Source organism: Nothoprocta perdicaria, unplaced genomic scaffold (genome assembly GCF_003342845.1).
Source record: "Nothoprocta perdicaria isolate Ctin4 unplaced genomic scaffold, notPer1 scaffold_54, whole genome shotgun sequence".
NCBI classification, from domain to species: domain Eukaryota; kingdom Metazoa; phylum Chordata; class Aves; order Tinamiformes; family Tinamidae; genus Nothoprocta; species Nothoprocta perdicaria.
In genome coordinates this window covers 1786260-1806810 of record NW_020455799.1, presented here as the reverse complement: position 1 = coordinate 1806810, position 20551 = coordinate 1786260, and the positions used below count along the sequence as shown (strand labels likewise).

Genomic DNA, 20551 nt, shown 5'->3' with positions numbered 1-20551 from the left:
GAGCCCCTACAGAGCTTCAATATTGCCTRCTGCAATAGCCAAATAGCCAAGAGCCAAAAAAATAATTTTTATGACCCTCAGGCTCCTAAAATGTTTATTGGGACTTTACATGTAGGTGTGTTAAAGTAAATGGATGAAAAACTGTTCAGTTTTCCCTTCTTCCCTTCAGCATCAACTTTGCACAGCCCTAAACGGGCGCCGCGCAGCAGCCCCTTCCAGCCTGGGGCACCTCAGCAGAGCAGCGCCCGGGAGCCACGGAGCCGGCCAGGCCAGGCYGCTGGCAAGGCACCGAGGGGAATCAAATGCTCCCCATTTTGCTGCAAAAAAATTAAAATGGGAGCTGCTGCTAGATCTTTATATATTCTTGCATTTAGGAATCAAATGATAACCATTTTTTTTGTTTACAGAAAGGAAATGAAAAGCCCTGGCATTCATTACTGTTGATTTGCTCTCTTTTGAGTAATCACTTTTTATTTTTAAAGGGCCACAGGAGTGAAGAACATAATGCAATGGTAGGAAGCTATTTACCAATTTAGCACCTCATTATAAAACTACTCAGAAACCTCTCTGTCTCTTGTTTAACATAATAATTATTGGCAGCAACAAAAGTGGATCCCACACTTTCACCATGATTAGCAGGTGATGAATTTGGGTTGAATATATTGCATTTTGCTAAGCAAAGCTTGTGCTACCCCAAATCCTAAGTCTAAAATCCACCGATTTTAGGAGAATAATTTTCACGCCCCGTTTAAATGCGTATTTCCAAATTAACCAGTGATATTCTATAGAAAAAAATGTGTCTCTCTTATGCTTGAAGTCTCCAGCTGCCACACAATTTATATCTCTTTCCTCTCCTCTTTGTTTTTCAGCCATTTTCCCTGAATGTCAAAGTCAATTTAGTGCATTTCACTTTGCTGAATAAATCAGAGGCGAAATCCTTGCTAAAAGTGAAAATTTGATTTGCTAAAAGGAGCTTAGGGCAACTATTAATCAATATATCCAGAGTGTCAAAGCTAAGGCCATGATAGACATGCATTCATTTGGAGATTGGCTGAGGCAGATAAAGGGGGAAAACTGGGGGGGAGGAAAAAGTGCAACAACCAGGCAGTGTAGTGGGAATGTTGGGGGCACGGGAGGAGGGAGAAGGCTGCTTAAAAACATGTGGTTGTGCAGGGAGGGTGACAGCGGGAGTGACAGTCACTGGGAAAGAAAGATCAGGAAGGGGGCAACTGTATCTGGGCTGCCTGAGGTGTGAGGTCTCTGTTTAATTCCGATGTGAAGCTGACGTTAAGGTAGGATTCAGTTAAAAAAAATGCCTACATAAAACTAAGTAAAAAAGTTTGAGACAACTTTTGCTCAAGACTATTCTTAAATAAGCTTTTCTTTTTCTCTTTTTTTTTTTAATAAAAATATTTCATATTAATGTATACCTTTAATAACTGGGGAATGCTTTTTTTAAAAAATTCAGTTAATTTAATGCTAGGAAAAGATGGCAGAATTGACTATTGTAGGAGCTGCTGTGCCCAATTTATCCCGGCACAGCTATGCCTGGCAACAGCAGTAACTTCCTCCCTCTCCACGGACATCTGCCCAGTTGTGAACTAGAACCAGTCTTTTCTGATCAGCAGGCCCACACGAAGGGTGGGCCTATCTCGTACCCCACACAGGGCATATTCCTATTCTTMCCTAACTCTGCAAAGACTTTGTCATGAACTTCAGTAATGAATCCATCAAGGATAGTCTGCCATTAAACCTTAGCTGGATATATTGTTTCTCAAACAAACAAATGGACAGGCCTATAAATACCATCTACCATGMGGCACATTCCAGTTTTGTTTTGGAAATACAGTGGACATGCTGTGTCACACCTCCAGTCGTACCTCAACCCAACCTCTCTCCTGCTGTGTAAAATCACATGCACCTCCTCCTCCTCTATATATAAATAAATGAATAAAATAAAAACCCCCCATTMCAAGCAGTTCAACTGATGTTAAAAGCATTGTTGTAAAAAAACAGCAGGATAGATGAAGTGTTGGCATTTCAATAGGCTGTTTTTCTACTCTGCTGAGAGCGGGAATCAGGTGGCGTGATCTGCACTCCGACAGTATCAGGCAGCTCCTCTGTGCCAAGGCTCAAGGATAGAGCTGATAGAGGCTATTGCCGACCTCCCTTGTCAAGCAATTTAGCAAGAAGGGACAGGGAAGTCTGCAGTTTTTGAGAAGCCTTTTGGCTGGAACCTCTCCCTGCAAGGCCTGGGCAACAGGAGYCCGCAAGGACACAAGACCTGCGGGTTGAGAGACGTGATTTCAGCCCTTCTTCRAAGTCCTGCACAGGAGATTGCTGCCATGAAATAACATCGAGCACTTCCTCATTCTCATTTAAACACATGCTACAGGTCCACCAAGATACAGACCTAGAGATACACGTGCAATTATGTGGATGGCAACAAATACATATGCACCTCCTACCTGCATGGATGTACCCTATTTGCCTGCTCTTATGCTGTCCAAAAGTGATCACTGTTCACTGTTCACTTTTGCTCTGTACTTTTACCTATGCTGGCTCATTCTGGAGCAGATAATGAGAAAAAAAGGTATTTTAGAAATTTAGAATTTTAGAAAAAAGGTATTTTAGACAACTCTGCAGCAAGAAATGCTCTTGCTCGGCATGAGGATGCAACTACACCCCTGAGAGCTGCTTAGAAAGGAAAGCTTAAATATGGTCCTCCACAAAGAGTATGCTAGAACAATAATGTTTCATAAAACATTAACATTAGCACTAAAATATTCAAAATATCCTTGGATTTGCTCCACCAAAATCACATCCTCTTTTCTTTTTCACACTAGCACCACTGGTAGTATCTATTCCCTGCTACTCCCCTTCTGGAAGACTGTTGCTGCCAGCAAAGCATGGATGTAGGTGAAGACAAGCAGGCTTGCTCTGCTAAATAATGTAACTAGTTATTTTGGGTGTATTAGCCTGATTTACACTTTCCAAACAAATTTTTCATTTTAAGTGCAAAAAGTTGATTTCTATGGTCTGGTTGATGTTTTTTCATGCATGCAAATTTCTAGAGAACATTTTGTCCCTTTAGCTTCCTGTTATGCACATTTTTAAGAGCTTAATGTTTCCTGCCTCCACTTAATATAAAAGAACATTGCATATTTTTCCTGAATGCCAATGAGACAGTTGCATTACAGGAATGGTGCCTAAACGACCCTGAAACTGTGAGTAGACATCAGCAGACTTCCACCTCACACTGGAAAAGAGTTTAATTAATTAAATACACCAGCAATAAAACAGACCCTTGCAAAAATACAAAGCAAAAGACGGAAAACTCAACCAACGTTAAGCACTGAATTAACCAGCCATCTCTTATTTAAGACATGAGTAAAGTAAAATAAAATAAAAATAATAAAATACAGTAAAATACAGTAAAATACAGTAAAATAAAATAAAATAAAATAAAATAAAATAAAATAAAATAAAATAAAATAAAATAAAATAAAATAAAATAAAATAAAATAAAAGTCTTGCAGGGGCTCCATAAATATATTTGCAATTTATGTAGGTCAGTGAATACGGGCTCTGTCTCATCAAACGGGAGCCGGAGCAGCATCAGTCTCTCCCTAAGCACCACCTTCAGCATTTTGCTAACGAAGTTACAGTACACAGGAATATTTTAATCTGACACAAAGAACAACAATAGATCTGACTGCTGGGCTGATAATCTCCTTATCACACCCTGTGAAACCTAGCTCTAATATTTGCCGGAGCCTCCATTACGCGGCACCACACTCTGAAAAGGCCAACAATGGGGAGCGAATGAAGTGGAGTGTGGAAGTACCTCCATATCTACATAAAAGAGATTAGAGGCGACAGCGTCCCATTTTACAGCTCAATCATATTGTGTTAGCACGCGCTTATCCGAGCGCGGATGAAATTGAAAGAGAAATAAAAAAGAGTCGGGCAGATAGGAACCAGAACAGCGAGGCATGAGCAATTTCCAAGGATATAAAAGGATGCTAATGGCGGGGCCCTGTCATTCTTAAGAAGGGCTATTAGGGCACCGTCATCTGTTCTTCTGCCCTTACGCTGCTCTAACTAAAGTCAAGCATTTCCTAATGCCATTGTGATCTTTTTCCTCCTCCGATAAGACGTGGTCATGTTTCATAACAACACACTTTCCATTTATTTGATTTATTAATGCAAGGAGACTAATTCTATTTACTGATAAAGCCCTTCTATGTGTATTTTTCTTTCCACATTTCCTTTTGTAGGTGGCATCCACTTTTTGTTCAATAAAAGCAACAACTGAAAATATTTCCAACGGCRCAAAAATATTAATGACTTTATGAATGCACCTGAACTTTGCATATTATGAAAACAATTTGTAGGCTACAGTTGTAAAGGATAATGGTTGTCAGGAGAGAATGCGTACTGCATTATCATCTTTTCACAGATAATTCTATTAAAAGACTCCCTGTTAGAGTTGCACAAAAAAAAAAAAAAAAAAGAAAAAGAAAAAAAAGAAAAACATTGTTTTCTTTCCACTAACATACATTGGACTTCGAATTACAATGCTTTAGAATGATATCTTTATTAGTTATTATGCACCTGATATGTGAGGGCCTGTAATTATAGTGAACCTTAAAAAATCACTATAGTAAAGGAAGAGCATTACTAATTGCTGTGCTAGGTACAAATTCACTACCAGCATAATTAATTGCCTCCCGAGAGGTTTACCCCAAGGCTTTACGTGATGCACCAACCCGCACAGAACTTTTGGGCGACTTGCGCTGCTTTCCTAGCGCATCCCCTCTCCATTCTGCTGTATCGGTGTCCGCAGGAACACGCATTGTCTAAGGTGGCAGCCCGGTAGCACCTGCTTTTCTACAAGGTTTGTGCCTGGCACTGGCTGGGCCTAAGCAGTTCCAGCTCAGCAGAGCTTCACCCCTCCAAGACCAGCTACAGATGCTCCTTGCGTTGGCTTTAGCACCTCAAGCCCCTGTGGGCTTTGGTTTTTGTGATCAACAGACAGCAAGCAGGGATTTCATCACTGCTACCAAAAGACTTCCAGAGGGATTGTCTTCTTTCCCTGCTTAGTCCTATTTAYTTACTTACTTATTTATTGATTTATTTATCCCATACTTACATAGCATCAAGGAGCAACCTCAGAAAGCTGCAGCTTGACCATGCCAGGYGCTCTGGACTTCACCTCATCGTCAAGCACTGCCCCACGATGGAAACGCGCCTCGGATTGCAGGCTTAATATTTGCAGTGCCAGCTCATGGCATCYGATAGCTTTTCTCGCTCTGCCCGAATCCACCAAATCATTTTCAAGCCGGCTCAGTCCCTTCCCTCTGCCCTTCCCACCCCTCGCAGCCAGGCGAAGCCATGCCACATATTCCCAACCCAAACTGATAAAAGCTCCGTCGCAGCTACAGCGTGCCCATCTTCTCTGAGCACTGCTCTCTTTTGCTTAAACTAATGCAGGTATCTTCCAGGGACGGAACGCAAACTCACCTATTTAACTCATTTTGACTTAATTTGGGGTGCTTTATTAGCAASCAGTGTAAGACAAAGTAGCTGGTATAATATAGAGTGATGTTTAAATTAGTTTACAATTTGCTCGGGCTCATCTAGGCCTGCTCTGAACAAAGCCATTCAGAAATGTCAGCTGTGTTCCTAACCACTGTAACAAATTGTTGCCTGAACGCTGCACACCTAATGACTTCAAATTAGCTTCACTGCGATATTGCCTGACAGTTCGTTACGACTGTTAGCAACATAGCTGGCGTATCATGACCAATAAATTGGTTTCAGTGTGGGCTGGGAAAGGGACTTCCATCAATTTGATTAAAGAAATTACTGTAGCATTCAAAGCATAAAGACAAACTAGTTTAAGGAGACAGAAATAAGTTAACTGTACCAGAAAAACACGGCTTGTGATACAAAGCTTGTTTATAAGCCATTTGTGGTATAGATAACAACTAAATTTCAGTGGTGTGGCATATTGGCTGTCGTGGATTCTGTAGGTTGCTGTCTTTCCCCTGAGGCAAAACGAATTTCCGAAAGCATCCACATTGTTCTGTTGTTGTTATTTGGTAGTTTTTGCATTTATCAACAATGATCCACAAGTACCTACCATAAAAAAGAGGGCCTCCTAGTGCTTGGCACAACGTAAAGAAAGAGGAAGAGGCAATTCTTACCTAAAGTTAATGTTTGTACAATGCTAAATGAACAAGAGTCCTTGCAACAGAGTGAAGACTGGAAAACAGACATTGTGCTTCCTGCTTAAAGAACAAAAATCATTCAGTGTTTGGGCTGTTTCCCCTGTGTTGTTTACCATAAGAGTAGAAGACAAATAATGCAATTTCTTCTGAGGGTGGAAAAAAATTATCTTTTAACTTGGACAAATAGACAAATGACAGGATTATTGATAATATTAAGGCATCCCAACACCACATCTAAAATACGAATGTTGCATTACTCAGAGGAACTAAACATTACCAATTCATATGTTTGGTGAGGCTCCACTATGGAAATTAGAAAACTAACAAGCTTACAAAATTGCACAAACATTTCTGTGCGTGTGCTAGACCAGAATAATATCTGAAAAACGAATAAAAACTTAGTATCTTTTTGAGTGACTTTACCATTTGTGAAAAGTAAGACTGRAAACTCTGTTCACATGCTTGTATGTTAGCCCACAGAACACATACAAATAACCCATAACTGTGGGGAAAAGCCCATACTTGGAATGTCACCTGAAGAAATTGCTCATGCATTCTCAGCATCGGTTCTCAGTTCTCTCTTGATGCTCCCCTGCTTTTCTTGCTAACAAGGGTGCCAGTTAGCTTTAACTACAGAAACATATTTACGTGGCCTAGACCCCAGTACTTCTCATRCAGACCAAGGAACTGTGGGGCTGAAGGAACAGACCCTTAGGTAGAACTGAGATGTTTCTGCCGACCTGCTGCTGCAATGGGGATCTCTTCCTAGTTCAGTCCATGGTGAGGACAATGCCTCTGTGCCATGCCAAAACACGACTGCATTTTYAGTTCCTCTGTAGACAGCCTAAGCCAGTGCCCTGTAGAAGAGAGGAACTAGCCTTGTGATGAGCTAGTGCTGCACAGAGCAGTACCAAGGAGAGCGTTTGAGGTAGCTTACTACCCTCCAYACCAAACTAATGCTCCAGACACCACTGCAGGTTTATCTTAATAAAGGAAACTGATTCAGCGAGCTGTATGTAAAACTTATTAACATGGTAACAAGCATAGCAGGAATAATATTGCTTCCAAGGTAAGAACAGTGTCATCTCGCCTATGGCCTGTGAATAATCCACAGTCCTGAGAAAACTTTCTGTATTGTAATGGGAGAACAAACGGTCTTTGTCACCACAAGAAAACAATCCCCGCGATGATTTCTATATGTAAGCTATTTGCAATAAATACTGTGTGTGTACCTGGGATATGCTTGGCCCATCCAATGATGACCACCAGCTCCCTGTCTGCCAGGTCACAAAGAGTGGTGAGCGCTTTGATGTCGCTGTCGGGAACAGTGGGGTCGGGCATAGCGTAGATCTTCTCCGGTTCAGCCACCAGCAAGTGGGAGACAATCTTGTTATCTGCAAGCAGGGCCCAGAGCAGCACAACGTCACCAGCAGCATCATTCTGCCTCGCAAACACTTGAATCACATGTCAAAGTTCACAAGATTTTCTCCAGTGAAAAAGTATGGGACCTAATTCAGTCTTCCTGGCTTCTACAAGCAGCACAGACAAATCTGATGCACTAAAAATGTTTATTACACACTAGGCAATGCTCAGATGCTACGTACTTAAGAAAATAACCTTCATGAAATGTAGAAATACATGATCCCCTCCTAATATTGGAATAAAAGCATTACAGAAAAATCTTCATGCATTACAAAGCATTTTAGACTGCAAGGTAGAAGAGATTTGCTTTTCCTCAATTACTTGAAAAAATAGGTATATTTGATATATTTTTGACTAAATAAACAATACAGACAATTAGTGAATCACTGAAAACTGTAACTTCTGCCTGTGACTCCAACAGCAGAACGGTATCAGGGCCTTCTCAGGGCTTGTCATCCCAGACATCCTCTATTACCTGGATCCTGCCTGTTAGAATCTGTTAACAATAAATCTGTCCTCCTTTGGRTCTATGTGGTAAGAAAAAAGGGGGTTCTGTCATAGATTTGTTCTTGTGTGAAACACACACATTTAGAATCATGTAGAAAACTAACTTTAGGAAGTACAGAAATGGAGTAGGCATCTCCTACTACTTCCCATCAGTAATAGTTATTAAAACCAACGAAAGAGTGAAAAACTAGGTTGTTATTTCTATCTATATAACATTTTCATTTATGTGTTTACTTTTTCATTCAGATGATTTGTGAGAAATCTATCTGGAATCATCAATTAAGTTAGAATGAAAAGTGGAAAAAAAAAAAGAAGAATATAAGATCCTGTAAGATTTATTGCACCATGTTGCTACTCTTTACTATATAAGTAGGATAGACATAAAATGACCATTATATCGACAGGGGGGCACAACAGAAGTATTTTATTTCTATATAAGTCCTGACTAATTCACCGAAGCTCCTAAAAAAGTAGCTGTTATCATACTTCCTGCCTATGCATGTTTGGCTCAGCTCACTGTGCTGCGGATGTACCGCTGGAATCTGAGGTCCAAATTCACCTTGTGTGGAATTTACACGAATCCTTTCCCTACCTTTGGGCAAAGAGCTATGCAGCTGGATATAACTTGCCCTGGGAATCTCCTGGAGAAGGGGTCTGGTGCTCTGTGGCTCAGGAAAAGCCGCGACAGCCACTGTCCTTGTCCCCTTCCGTGTGCAAGTCCCAGCAACAGTGCCCAGGGAGGCCAAGGGGGCAGCGCACGGCCCAGCAGGGCCCGTGACAGAGCCCCCAAGCTGCACCCGCTGCCCTCTCCTCGCTGACACCTGACTGCTCTTCGGTGACCCGGCCTCCTGGATGCTCATCTGTTGTCTCTAGCATTTTTGCSCTATTTTAATCTGTGTGCCAGAAGYTGTGATACGGGGCAGTCCCTCATMGAATAAGCGCAGGAGCCAAGTGGAAACCATCACACCACGCGTGCTTCATTACGAGGGGCTACAGCCCTGCTTYATGTGAACTGCAGGAGCTATGCCAAACAAGTAAGTCTTGATCTCGATAGTGGACTGATTATCAAACTCATTAATGGGGAACTCTATTCTTATTTCAAGATGACAGATGATATTTTTAACTTATATTGGCAAACAGCCTTTGCACATATTTTTTCAAGTCTTCTATGTATCTTTTAATTTCGTATTTCTACGTGAAAAAGATAACATTGCTTCTTCCAAAACTCCAGTATTTTGTATGTATTGAAAAAATGGGATAAATAAAGTAGATATCCTTAATGTCAAGACATATATAGATGAGAACCTAAACTTTTTAATCCAATGATATATGAATGGGCAACCACTTAAGTCCCCAAGTGCTCTTTTCTCCCTGCAGATAGAAGACAACAGCCAGAAAAGTCTTGTTCCTTTTTGATAAAGGTCCTCATCAAAGGCTTTTTGCAGRTGATTTAGGAATGCTATGCATTTTGATTTATGATTCTCCAAATCAAAATTCTTTTATTTTCACAATCACCAAGAACTACAGGCAGGCCATTAGATTCTGTAGCAAAGCCGGGAAATTATTATGGAGACCTAGAAGCAGGTCTAGGAAGCGTCCTCAAAATGCCAGTCCATTCACTATGGGGAAAAAAAGTTTCATGTATTGGAGCATGTGTCAGAAAACAGCATAGGGAAATTCTGAATGTACTCAGAAAGCCCCCATCACTCAGGAAATTGAATAGCCACGAGCACTGTTTCTAGGTAAATCTTATTTAATGTTTCCCTAATTAGAATCAATAGAACCCAATTTTCATTCTTCTGCCTTTGTTATGCACAAACTATCAGTCAGGGTCCAGAAAATCTCCCAGGCTACTTGTGCACAAAACCGATTCCGTTGCTGCTTGACACTTATCTGACGGGATTCAAAAATTAAGTTTTACAAATGTTTATTACAAAAATGTTTGTAATTGGAGTAGCTAGGGAAAATTAAGGCAGGCATTTGGATAATGAGCAATGATTTAGAAGAAGGTGAATTTATCTCAGACAAATGTAGCTTAGAGAAATCGGCGCAGTTATCTTCTTAAAGGTAATGCARCGCACTACTTTGCAGTAATCTGGGGTTTACAGAGAGATTCCTGTATTGCAGTGCAACAGTGTTAACCTCTCCTCACACAAAAAGGCTTGAGTTCTTTTATTTTTGCCTGCTTGGTCTTGGCTTTTGGCTGTGTTAGGCTATCACCATTTTGACTCAATGACAATATCAAGTAAATGAAAAACTGACAATCTGTGCACCCAGGAAAACTAAACCTCTAATGAAATTAAGCATTAGTTTATTAAATTTTATTGTATTATCAGAAAGTTTTTATTATAATGTGCAAAATCTGCTTAGCGCAGCCCTAGACTGTATTTACGGAGCGGGAGGACAGCTTATGTAGGCTGAGTAGAAGATGCCAGATTGGACAATTGAAGGAATATAATCAGCATAATGTTTTTTGGAAAGGCAAAAGGAAATTATGCCATATGTTCACTTAAGCCTTAATTTTATGTAAAAACTGGCTTTTTTTTTTCTTTGACATAGCTAGAATGCCCTTTCACTTACAGTGCAAAGTCTGTTGGCTCGCTCTTCGGCTCCCCATATGTTGAAACCTACGGCACCGTCCCCTATTGGGGAGCACAAGTGGGAACAGACTCCACTTCTCAYTGGGCCAGGTACCTCTGTGCCTGCCTTTTCTGGCGGAGGGAAAGAGAGGGAAGGAGGAATTTCCCTTCCTTTATTTCTCTGGCTTATTTCTCTTCACAGCAAATTAACCTCCCTGATGGGATGCGTGAGTTCTGCTTTGAATCTGGAAGAGTTTACAAGCACTTGATAAGGAGTCTATGCCTCGGCAGGGTAATGCACTCGGCTCTTCCACTACAGCTATAATGCTATTAAATTTACTTCATGGAATTAGTAGAGTCGCTGCTTGAGTTTATATAAGCTGCAGAGCAAAACCCCTAACTATTTTTAGTTAATCGCAAAGAGGATGGAACTTGTATTTTAGCAATGAGATGATCAGCTCTCTATCTCTCTCTTTTAATTTCAGCCTGGCAAGATACAATCAAGGACATTATGAAAAAAAAAAGCCAAACACAAAACCCATAATGCTTATAAAGGTATCAGAGCCAGAACTACCAATCTATGCTTGTTATTAGTGTGGCATATTAGTGTGGCATATTGCTGCTTTAATCTAATGCTAGGTAGTGTATTAGGTGTAAATTAATGAGGCTCTTAATGTATTTTCATTGGGAGGCTGAGCAGTCAAACTCATTTAGCTGGTGAAAAACCACAAAAATCACTTTCTTGTGAAATCTGAAACTAGAAGCTCCAATGAACTAATGATCACAGTATGAACCATTTTATGTACCACTAAAAATAAAGATAACCTGTAAATGTAAAATTTGCACTGCATAACCCATGCATTTATGTACCTCTACCTCTAAAAATCATTATTTAACTTTCCCTGAGARGGGAGGAGCACATTTAAAACACAGTGTGTTCGCAGCTACATGTCTGCATGGTGTCATCTCGTGACCAAACCTCTGCCTCAGCCAGGAGGAACGTAGTGACCAGGAGCAGGATTCCCTGCCTTGCCCTCGCAGAGAAGATGACAAGCTGAGGTACTTACATGGCTTTTTTGCTGGCTGAACTAGCTGAGGGTTCAGGTATGGGCTATTCTCTGCATCTATCCTGCGTTTGTACTTCTGGCGACCTCCACGTACTCTGTCTAGGCGGACACCTGCGTTGGGAAAAATAAAGAAACATGGAATTAAGTGTGTTTTGAGGATACCTTTCAGATAGCAATCTTCTAAGCCCTGCCTTTCAATAATTATTTAAAGACATGTTTATTTCAAAAGAACAATTTAAAAAACAATAGAAAAGAGTTCTAAAATTATTTGTCAGCTATTTAGCTTTTCACATATGCAAGACTAAGTTCCCAACACAACGTCCTGTTCATTTAAAAACGTATTTTTTAAATAATATTAATGACAGTTCAGTTTTTGTTGAACGAGTTTGATCTGAAGTCTTCTTTACCAGAAGCTGAATCCTCTTCAAAGCTGCAATAAACACCACAGATATACAAGGCTATCATTATGAGTAGAAAAGCACAGATAACTTTATAAACAATTAGTGTTGAATACAGTGCAGACAGCCAAAAGCAAAGCTTTGAATTTACACGGCCAGAGAACAACAAAGGAAGTGCCCTTAGTAAAATAAGGACATATATATGGTTTAAAGATCTGAAATAGTTCATGAAGGTTTTAAAGAAATTGTATGGCTGTTCATTTAGATGTCSGCAATGATGAATTAACATTCGCATCCTACTTCCAAATTGCTCCTTGTTTTAATAAAGCATCCTGCTACTTGTGTTGTACAAATATATAGGAACTCACCTTCCTGAAACAGGCTGTTGCTGCTCTCAAAGAGAAAATAAAAAAGGGAAGGGAAAGAAAGCACGGTCGGTCCCAATAAAATAATTATGTGGTTTTTTAAAATGTATTTATTTCCACCAGATTCCAAGATTTCTGCTGATCAACTAGGAAGAATATCAGTATAAACAAGCGATAGCATTTCACTTAAGTTGAAAAACTCAGCACCTCTGTATGCCAAGAGGATATCAAGTACAAAGTATGTCCCTGATGACATGGTCTTAGCTATACAATTATGCAAAGAAACATTATGTAGCAATGATTCATGCGAGTGATGTATTAAAGTGCCGCTCACTTTCTCTCTTCTCATTGTCTGCTTTAATTCTCTTCCCTCTATTTATCTTTTCCATTGCCATTATTATATCAGCCCTTGCTGTCTTCCACCCAGGAAATACCTCCAGGACTGGCTTGAATGCCTAAAAAAAACCACTAAGAGAAGCTACAGTTTATGAGCAAAGGGTGAAGACTACGGATTTATGTGTAGCCCATGAACCTGCTCTGGCAGCCCAGTCTAACTGTCAGGAAAGACCTCTCATTGCTCCTGCAAACAAAAGACGGAAGAGGACTGACTCAGCTGATGGAAAACAAAAGCCAAAAATCCAAGGCCAAGGATTGTGTTTGCTTTGCTTTTTCTTTTCTATTTGTGTTTTTTTCTTTTCTTGTTCTATCTACTACTTTTGGAGTTTGCATGAAACACACAGGATGACTCCAAGGGAAGGAAGGAAGGAAGGAAGGAAGATGGCAGCGTAGGGCCCCGGCTGTGCACCCTGCTCCTCCACGGGCAGGCTCTGCCTGGCGCGGGTGCCCATTCCCTAAGGAGACTGATCATGTGTAAAGGTTAAAAACACGAAAGTTGTTGGGCTTCAGGTCACAACCGATGTCACTGGGAAACAGGGCACTGTATGCGGGAACACTCGCTACTTGCCCACCAGGAACCTGGGTCATAATCATCCCCACTGAACGGTGAAATTCCACTCACTTCACTGTAAATACCGCACCAACAGGCTCTGGTGAACCACATCATATAAATAATAAAATTAAACTCGTCAGTGTGTAATAATTATGAATGAAATCTCCTTATTTGTGGTATTTACCTAAATTGCTACCGCATTGTGACTGATTTGTGGTCACRGCAATTTGATACCAATTCACGGTGATTCAGTCAAGAAAGAATGGGTATATTTGGTTGGTTTTAAGGTTAYATTTAGAAATGCATTATTTACAACAATAAATTCAAAAACTATTAGTTGAAAACTTCTCAGGGCTCATGGTATCTCAGTGTCCTCCATCCTTGAGCCAGGGGGTTTCAGCTTTGCCCCCCAAAGATGACATTCAGGACAATACTCTGCCATGAAAACATACAGCAAGAGACCAAGGTCTGATAGCTGGATGTTCAGGAAAAGGCAGAGGATTAGAACAAGGCACATACGAGATTGGTGGGATTATGAAAAAGACAGCCCAGCATTTGAGGAAAAATAGACAGAAAATGATTTCTGCATAATTCAGATGTCATCCTTCTTCCTGCTTGGGAGCAGATTTCACAGTGATAAAAGATGGAAAGCATCCGACAGAAGTATGTTTAATCAAAAAGTAATGGAACTGAAGCTTAAATTAAAATAATATAAATCTACGAAGATGAACAATTTTTAACTTCCTTTGCATTTGCTGAGATAYACATTTGAGACATCCACATATTCAATGGAAAAGAAATACAAATGTCATTACAGCAAAATTATACAAAGATCCATGTGCTCATGGATATACATATCTAAACCTGTAAACTGAGGTGCAGCTTTTTTAAAAAGCACAAACTTTACAATTCTGATAGCTAGTGAATAACAGTACTGCCTATCTTAAAATTACATAAATCTGTAATAAAATTAGTTTCAATTCTGATGTGAAAATTCTTTTCATAACACAGTACGAACAATATAAATGGGAAGTTTACAAGCCTTTTTAAAAAATTGCTGCAAAGGTTACCATCATTTTAGCTCATAAGCTTTCACCTTTCCTGATACTTCTACACAGCAACTATTTTGGAATCAGTTTTTGATAATCTCACATAGCTTGAGCTTTTGCTTCCTAAGAGCCTTACAGAGGGTAAACATAAAGCAAGACACTACCTAAGAAGTAAGCAAGTATGACAGAGTGACATCTGRTGAAGACTTATTGCAGTCTGGAGGTGGTGACTGAAATCCTGAGGTTCCTGTGTACATATACACATTTTGACTTACAACTTCTTGGGCCAGACAAGCAGCCAGATATAGGTGTTCCTGAATGGATGTCACCCTGTGCCACGTGCTCTAGGTGCCCCTGCTGGAGCAGGGAGGCTGGACTAGACCATCTCCAGAGGTCCCTTCCAAACCTCAACCATTCTGTGATTCTGTGAACTCTTACAGCTGTAGAGAGAATTCATTACACCATGATACATCCATCTGCTTTCAGGATGGCAGCGGCTGATTCCTTCTTTTCCCCCAAAAAATAAAGGGAAAGAACAARGAAAACCAATTTTGTCCCCAAGTTGTTCATTTGATGGGACGCAGTGGYAGTGTCAAACACCTCAATCATGGAGGCAACTGCTTTAACTGTAAACACAGTCTGTATAAGGAAGATACTGTGGCATCTAGCCGGGGTATGGAGCGAAGCTAGAGCTGGGCCTTGGCTTTGGGCCTGCTCTGCATGTGTCCCAAATGGATTCCTGCCATTCCTGCCCGCTCGGTGCAGCCACCCTCGTCACTGCCCGACCACAAAGGAAAGAGAAAGGCGCCCAGAGCAGCCCAGGCCAGCCCAGGCCAGCCCAGGCCGCCGTCTCACTGCCCTGCTAGCGTTTGTGTTGCAGTTGTTAGGGTCAAACTATCCATGAACGGAACCGAGCGAAGCTCCCCTGAGGTCAAGGGACCTCATTTTCCATGTTCCCCAATGCTGGGTTTCGTTTTTCAAATTCTTCTTTGGGAAAACAAAAACAAAACCCCAAATAAGAAAAACTGAGCTGGCCACAGGGAGTCTTATTGCAGGACAAATAAAAAGATGGGGCCTGCTACCAATTACAACAGCCAGGGCTGGAAATGCAACTCACTTGAACTTCTCTGTTCAAGAGTGATGGGAAATCACACGTTTTGACGTGATTTACAAAGCTCTGAAGAAACGTATTGGATTGGACCTGTTATACATGGAGAGGTGAAAACTATGCAAATCGATACAATAAGCACTTTTTGAAAGAAGGGAATTACACACAGTAATACAACTGAAGAATCCAGATGATTGTAAGAAAAAATGGTCCTATATTTACATACTAGCTTCAATAAAACAAAGTGCACAGTTCCCAAACAATCTTTGCATGCCATTCTAACCAATTCTTTGCCAGCATAAAACAAAATAGTTCCCCTACTCTGAAGTAAAATTGTTCACATTCAGTCTTGCACAGAAATAACCCAAGACGGGGGCTGACCTACCAAGAGAGCTACTCTCCAGGTATTCCAACCTAAAGCAACTTGGCAAAACTGACCTCTCCATTTGCACCATTTTCCCCCGCTATCACTGCTGCAAATTCTTGCTCCTATTCATTATGCTTTTTCTCTCCCTGCCTGGAGGCCCTCGTATGGGACAGGTATCCCACTGTGACTGCTGCTCTATAATCAAAATTGCCCAATATAAAATTTGTCCCAATATATAATTCTTTCTGTCATTCAAGTCCCCTGCACAATAATCATATTTAACCACTTCTCTTTTTCCACACAGATCCGAGCCAAATAAGCACATGCAAAATGTACCACTTATTCCTTCATAACATAAGTTTCCTCTGCTCTTGCATTCCCTCCTTCTGAGCACGGATACCAGTTCTTCAGTGCTCATCTCTTCAGTTCCCCCATTAACCTCCTCATCAGGGAGCTCCAGACCTCCCAGAGACTGCCAGGCTAACCTGAGAGGCATCCGCCCATTCCTTCAAATCCTTCAATAGGCTTATATTGTAGAAAAAAAATCTAATTCACTTCATATGAACTGAGATCTAAATACGGCAAAACTCCGTCTTCCTGACAAGACAAATATGTGAGCGAAGGGTGGGTGTGAGACCAGAACTAAACCCAGAGTCTCCAACTCCCCGGGCCCTCTGAGTTGTGCTCCTTTCTGCCTCCGCTCCGTAGGACAAGACAGATATGTCGAGCAGAGCTGGTCTAAATCCAGGCCGTCCTACCCCGCTATGTGTCCAGCTCAGCATCTGCATGTGCCAAACTAGAGCCCCAGCTCATTTCTGAGGGGGAAATGAGGGGGGAAGGCTGTAAGATTCCCAGATTTGTCTTAAGGATGGATACCGAAATAACTGGGCCTTTGTGAGCTCTGTGGAAACATCAGTAGCAGAGCATAGGAAAAGGAAAAGGAAAAGGAAAAAAAAAAAAAGATTAACAGCAAAATCAGAAACTGCAAAAGGAATTTTAATGGCAGATTCTGATGTGGTTCTCCTTTGGGACAACATCTTGATAGAGTGTTCCAGTTTGACCTGAACACACTGTGCATATTTATAAGATTGCTGGGGAAGCCTGGGTGAATGTTAGAAACGCAGGGTTTTGCATGTCGTTCTGGCAGGAGGGGAAAACAGCTGATTTTTCCTCCCCGAGCACGGTCAGGAAGTGTCTGGAGATAAGCGCACAGGGCCGCCCTGCTGCTCTTCAGACAATTCCGTGACCTCTGTAATATGGGATTAGAGAAGGGTGAGGCCAGGGCATTAAACTTAAAGTTTTAAAGATCTGCAGGGGAAAAACACTTGCACAAAATGCCTTTAAAGTGCAACAGACCTTTCACAACACAGTGGAAACACAAAAGAAATACCACAGCGGGAAGAAAAAGGATAATATGAGTTATCTTTTCTTTGGGATCCGTATATTTGCTTCCTGTGCTGAATGATAAGGATACTAGGGAGCTTTGGAAATCATTTTACACAGTGTTTGCACAATACCACATGCAGGTAAAAATTCAGCCAAGGATGTAAAACGCATTTCATCAGGATTTTCAGTCCGGGTTTTGAAAACGGTACCCTAAGTCATGAAGGAAGATAAAAGCAATGACTCACATTAAAGCTTTCCTGATCTGCAGTTGAAACAACAATTAGCAAGGGGAAGGCTTTAGAGTTTTGTCTGCTGATAGCCATCTGCACTATTAAACACGTTATTTAGTGTAGCACAGGAAGTCTAAAAGCCATCCTCCCACTTTATATTCCGTCAGAATGAAGATATTTGTTAATATGGGATGAAATTGGCTGTCCTCAAGAGGTGCTTATAAAGTAAGTTAGTTTAGGAACCTGCCCGTGCAATGGAATGAAAGATAACACTTAATGTTTATTACTTTAATATGCTACTTGCTCTGCGATTCTGAGTAAGCTGCTTAGTTTATGGGTGCCTCAGAGGATAACACTCCGTAGGGACAAAGGTTTCTTAGCAAAGAAAAAAAAAAAGGGGKRAAAAAGAGAAAAATACTCATTTTTTTTWAAAAAATATGCTTCAAATTAATGTTTCATTTCAAAATTTTCCCACGTTTAGGAATTTTAGAACATTTCTGAAGTCCAAGCAACATTTGGGAAAATTCCTCATTTTTCCTGGGGAAAAGGGATGAGCAGGTTGGGATTTTTACTAAAAGAAATGAAAAAATTTCACTTTGGTTACAGCCCAGAGGATTTTTTTTTCAGTTTGACAAAAGACCTGATAAATGTTGTTACTTACACAGCCTAGTACTCAACCTTCTTGAAAGGAACATTAACTTTGMATGACCTAATCATCTACATGCTGATTTTTTGTGCATTGTCATTTATGCATTAAAACACAAAAGAACATGCATAAAATCCACCTAGTTTTCCCATGTAAATGAGATTTTGTGTAAATAAATTCTGTTATTTCCTTATCACAAATGATTTCCAGTGAAGAATGGCCCATAAACAAGGAGGTTCACATGAAGAAATTGGGATATAAAATGTTCAGAATCCAACTGTAGCTTTACATGTTTTAAGGTTCCATATGAAGCCAAGTAGCCTAATCTGTGACACTCACAAATACAAATTAGGTAAAATGCAACAGGTGACAAGTTTTAATTGAATGTCTTCTGTCTGCAATTCTGACAAAAGGTGAATGGAAATAAATGAGTCTGGCAAGACAGCCCTGAGCCTTACAATACCCAATATCTCATTATTTTTAAACAGCTATCTATAAACTGATGCTGACAAGCCTTGAACCTTTTATTTCTACTCAAGAAGAGGTAAATGTACAGAAAGAAAGAAGGGGAAAAAAAAAGGAAAGGAAAACAGGACAGCTACTTTTTTGCATTAAACATGCAAGGCCCATTATCATCTGCCAAATATTATCAGAGAAAATCCTTTTACATTTCAAATAAGAACTTTAAAACACCTGATTCTTATACAGAAACATGCACTATCTGTGCACTCAGCTCCAAGTACCTACGTTTAATCTTCTGTGAGTTTTACACTACTAAGAATTAAAACATTATAGTTATGCTAGATTCAAACCGTTTTGAAAGAGGCTAAATTATGCCCCTAAATACAGGCTGTAAAATGTTTACTTCTTTAACTTTGATTTCTGCACATAAGGAAGAACCCATGTTGCAATCAAATGTATTTGCAAAGTGTGAAGCAAAAGCAAGGGAAAACTGAGACTAGGCTTGGCTGATGATCCAAGGAGAGGGCAGGGATCACAAGSAGACATAAGGGTCAAAATGTAGGCCGGGGCAAGGCCTTATCAAGGCTTGAAGGTCAAGAGCAGGCTTCTGTTCTAGATCACATCAAGAAAGCTCATAAAGAATTCAAGAGCCATGCCAGGGACAACTCTAATAGAAAAGAAGTCTTAACTCTTGAGTTCTGGACCATTTGCTGGCGACTCCTAAGAGAGATGGGRCAGAGTGAAATAAAATGCATTGCAATAATTGGACGGTGAAGCACAGGCAGCATGAAACAAGATCTCCACACCCTTTTCAGATATAATAACATGCAGTTTCACAATATTTCAGTTAGTGACGTGGACAATGTTGGATTCTGGAAATAAACTGAGATCCAGAAGTTACAGGAAAGTTCATAATAGTTACATCAAATCATCCTATTAGTCCCAGTGGCAACGAGAAGCAGCTTCTTTGAATTATAATTCCTATCTAGAGTGATTCTGTTCTGCTGGTAAAGAACTGGAGGAAATTAAAGCATCACTCTCAACATATTCTGTCTCTGAAGTGCTGCACAATTCATTAAAATACAACAAACACATTGACTAGGTTTTTTCCCTGTGTTCATATTCCCCTCTGTTTTGTTCTCTTTGGGACAGAATCTTGCTCACTCTCATCAAGGAGCAGCCCGTTTCTTCTGAACTGACCAGTACAAGAGCAAGACAAAATCCAGTCAATTGCACTCATGTGACACAGTAAGAGAGACACTCCTTTGCAGTTTTGGTGGCTTTATATTGCCACTTGATTTTAATCTTCGTGCAAAATAATGTATGTTCTCCCACAATTTCACACTTCCCCAAAGCTATTCACAGAAATATGATTTTGCCTTTGGCTTTTCTCTTTGCACATCTGTAAAAATGCTATCTCTACAATCACTCTTATAATTACATACTCTGCAATTACAAACTATACTTTTGTTGATGTAGAAGTTTACAATTCTACCCTGCTTTTATTTTTTTTTTCAAGAATCAGATAATGATTTGTAGCACCAAATCACTTTTATACTTCTTCCTTCACGCATCTTCTAAAGGTCCATCAGAATCTCAACTTCTTCCTTCTACATCCTGTCTTACAGCACTGCACAATCTAGTCCAGTTGGCGGAGCAGGAAATAGCCCAAGGAGCTTAACTCGTGTCTCAGCCTCACATCTGTCTCATGTCTTAGCCTCTAAAGGCTAACACATATTAAGAGCATTATATTTTATCACAGTTTATAGCCTAAGTGTCT

General features: G+C 40.4%; 1 protein-coding gene across 1 annotated transcript in view; it reads right to left on the bottom strand.

Moving 5' to 3' along the window:
- The window catches only part of ESRRG (estrogen related receptor gamma), a 121461-nt gene that overhangs the window by 37796 nt on the left and 63114 nt on the right, over positions 1 to 20551 (bottom strand). Inside the window, exons 4-5 of the mRNA XM_026048377.1 lie at positions 11812 to 11922; positions 7469 to 7630 (exon numbers count right to left, since the gene is read on the bottom strand). Of these exons, the coding sequence (XP_025904162.1) occupies positions 7469 to 7630; positions 11812 to 11922 (273 nt within the window). The remainder of the gene's footprint in view (positions 1 to 7468; positions 7631 to 11811; positions 11923 to 20551) is intronic.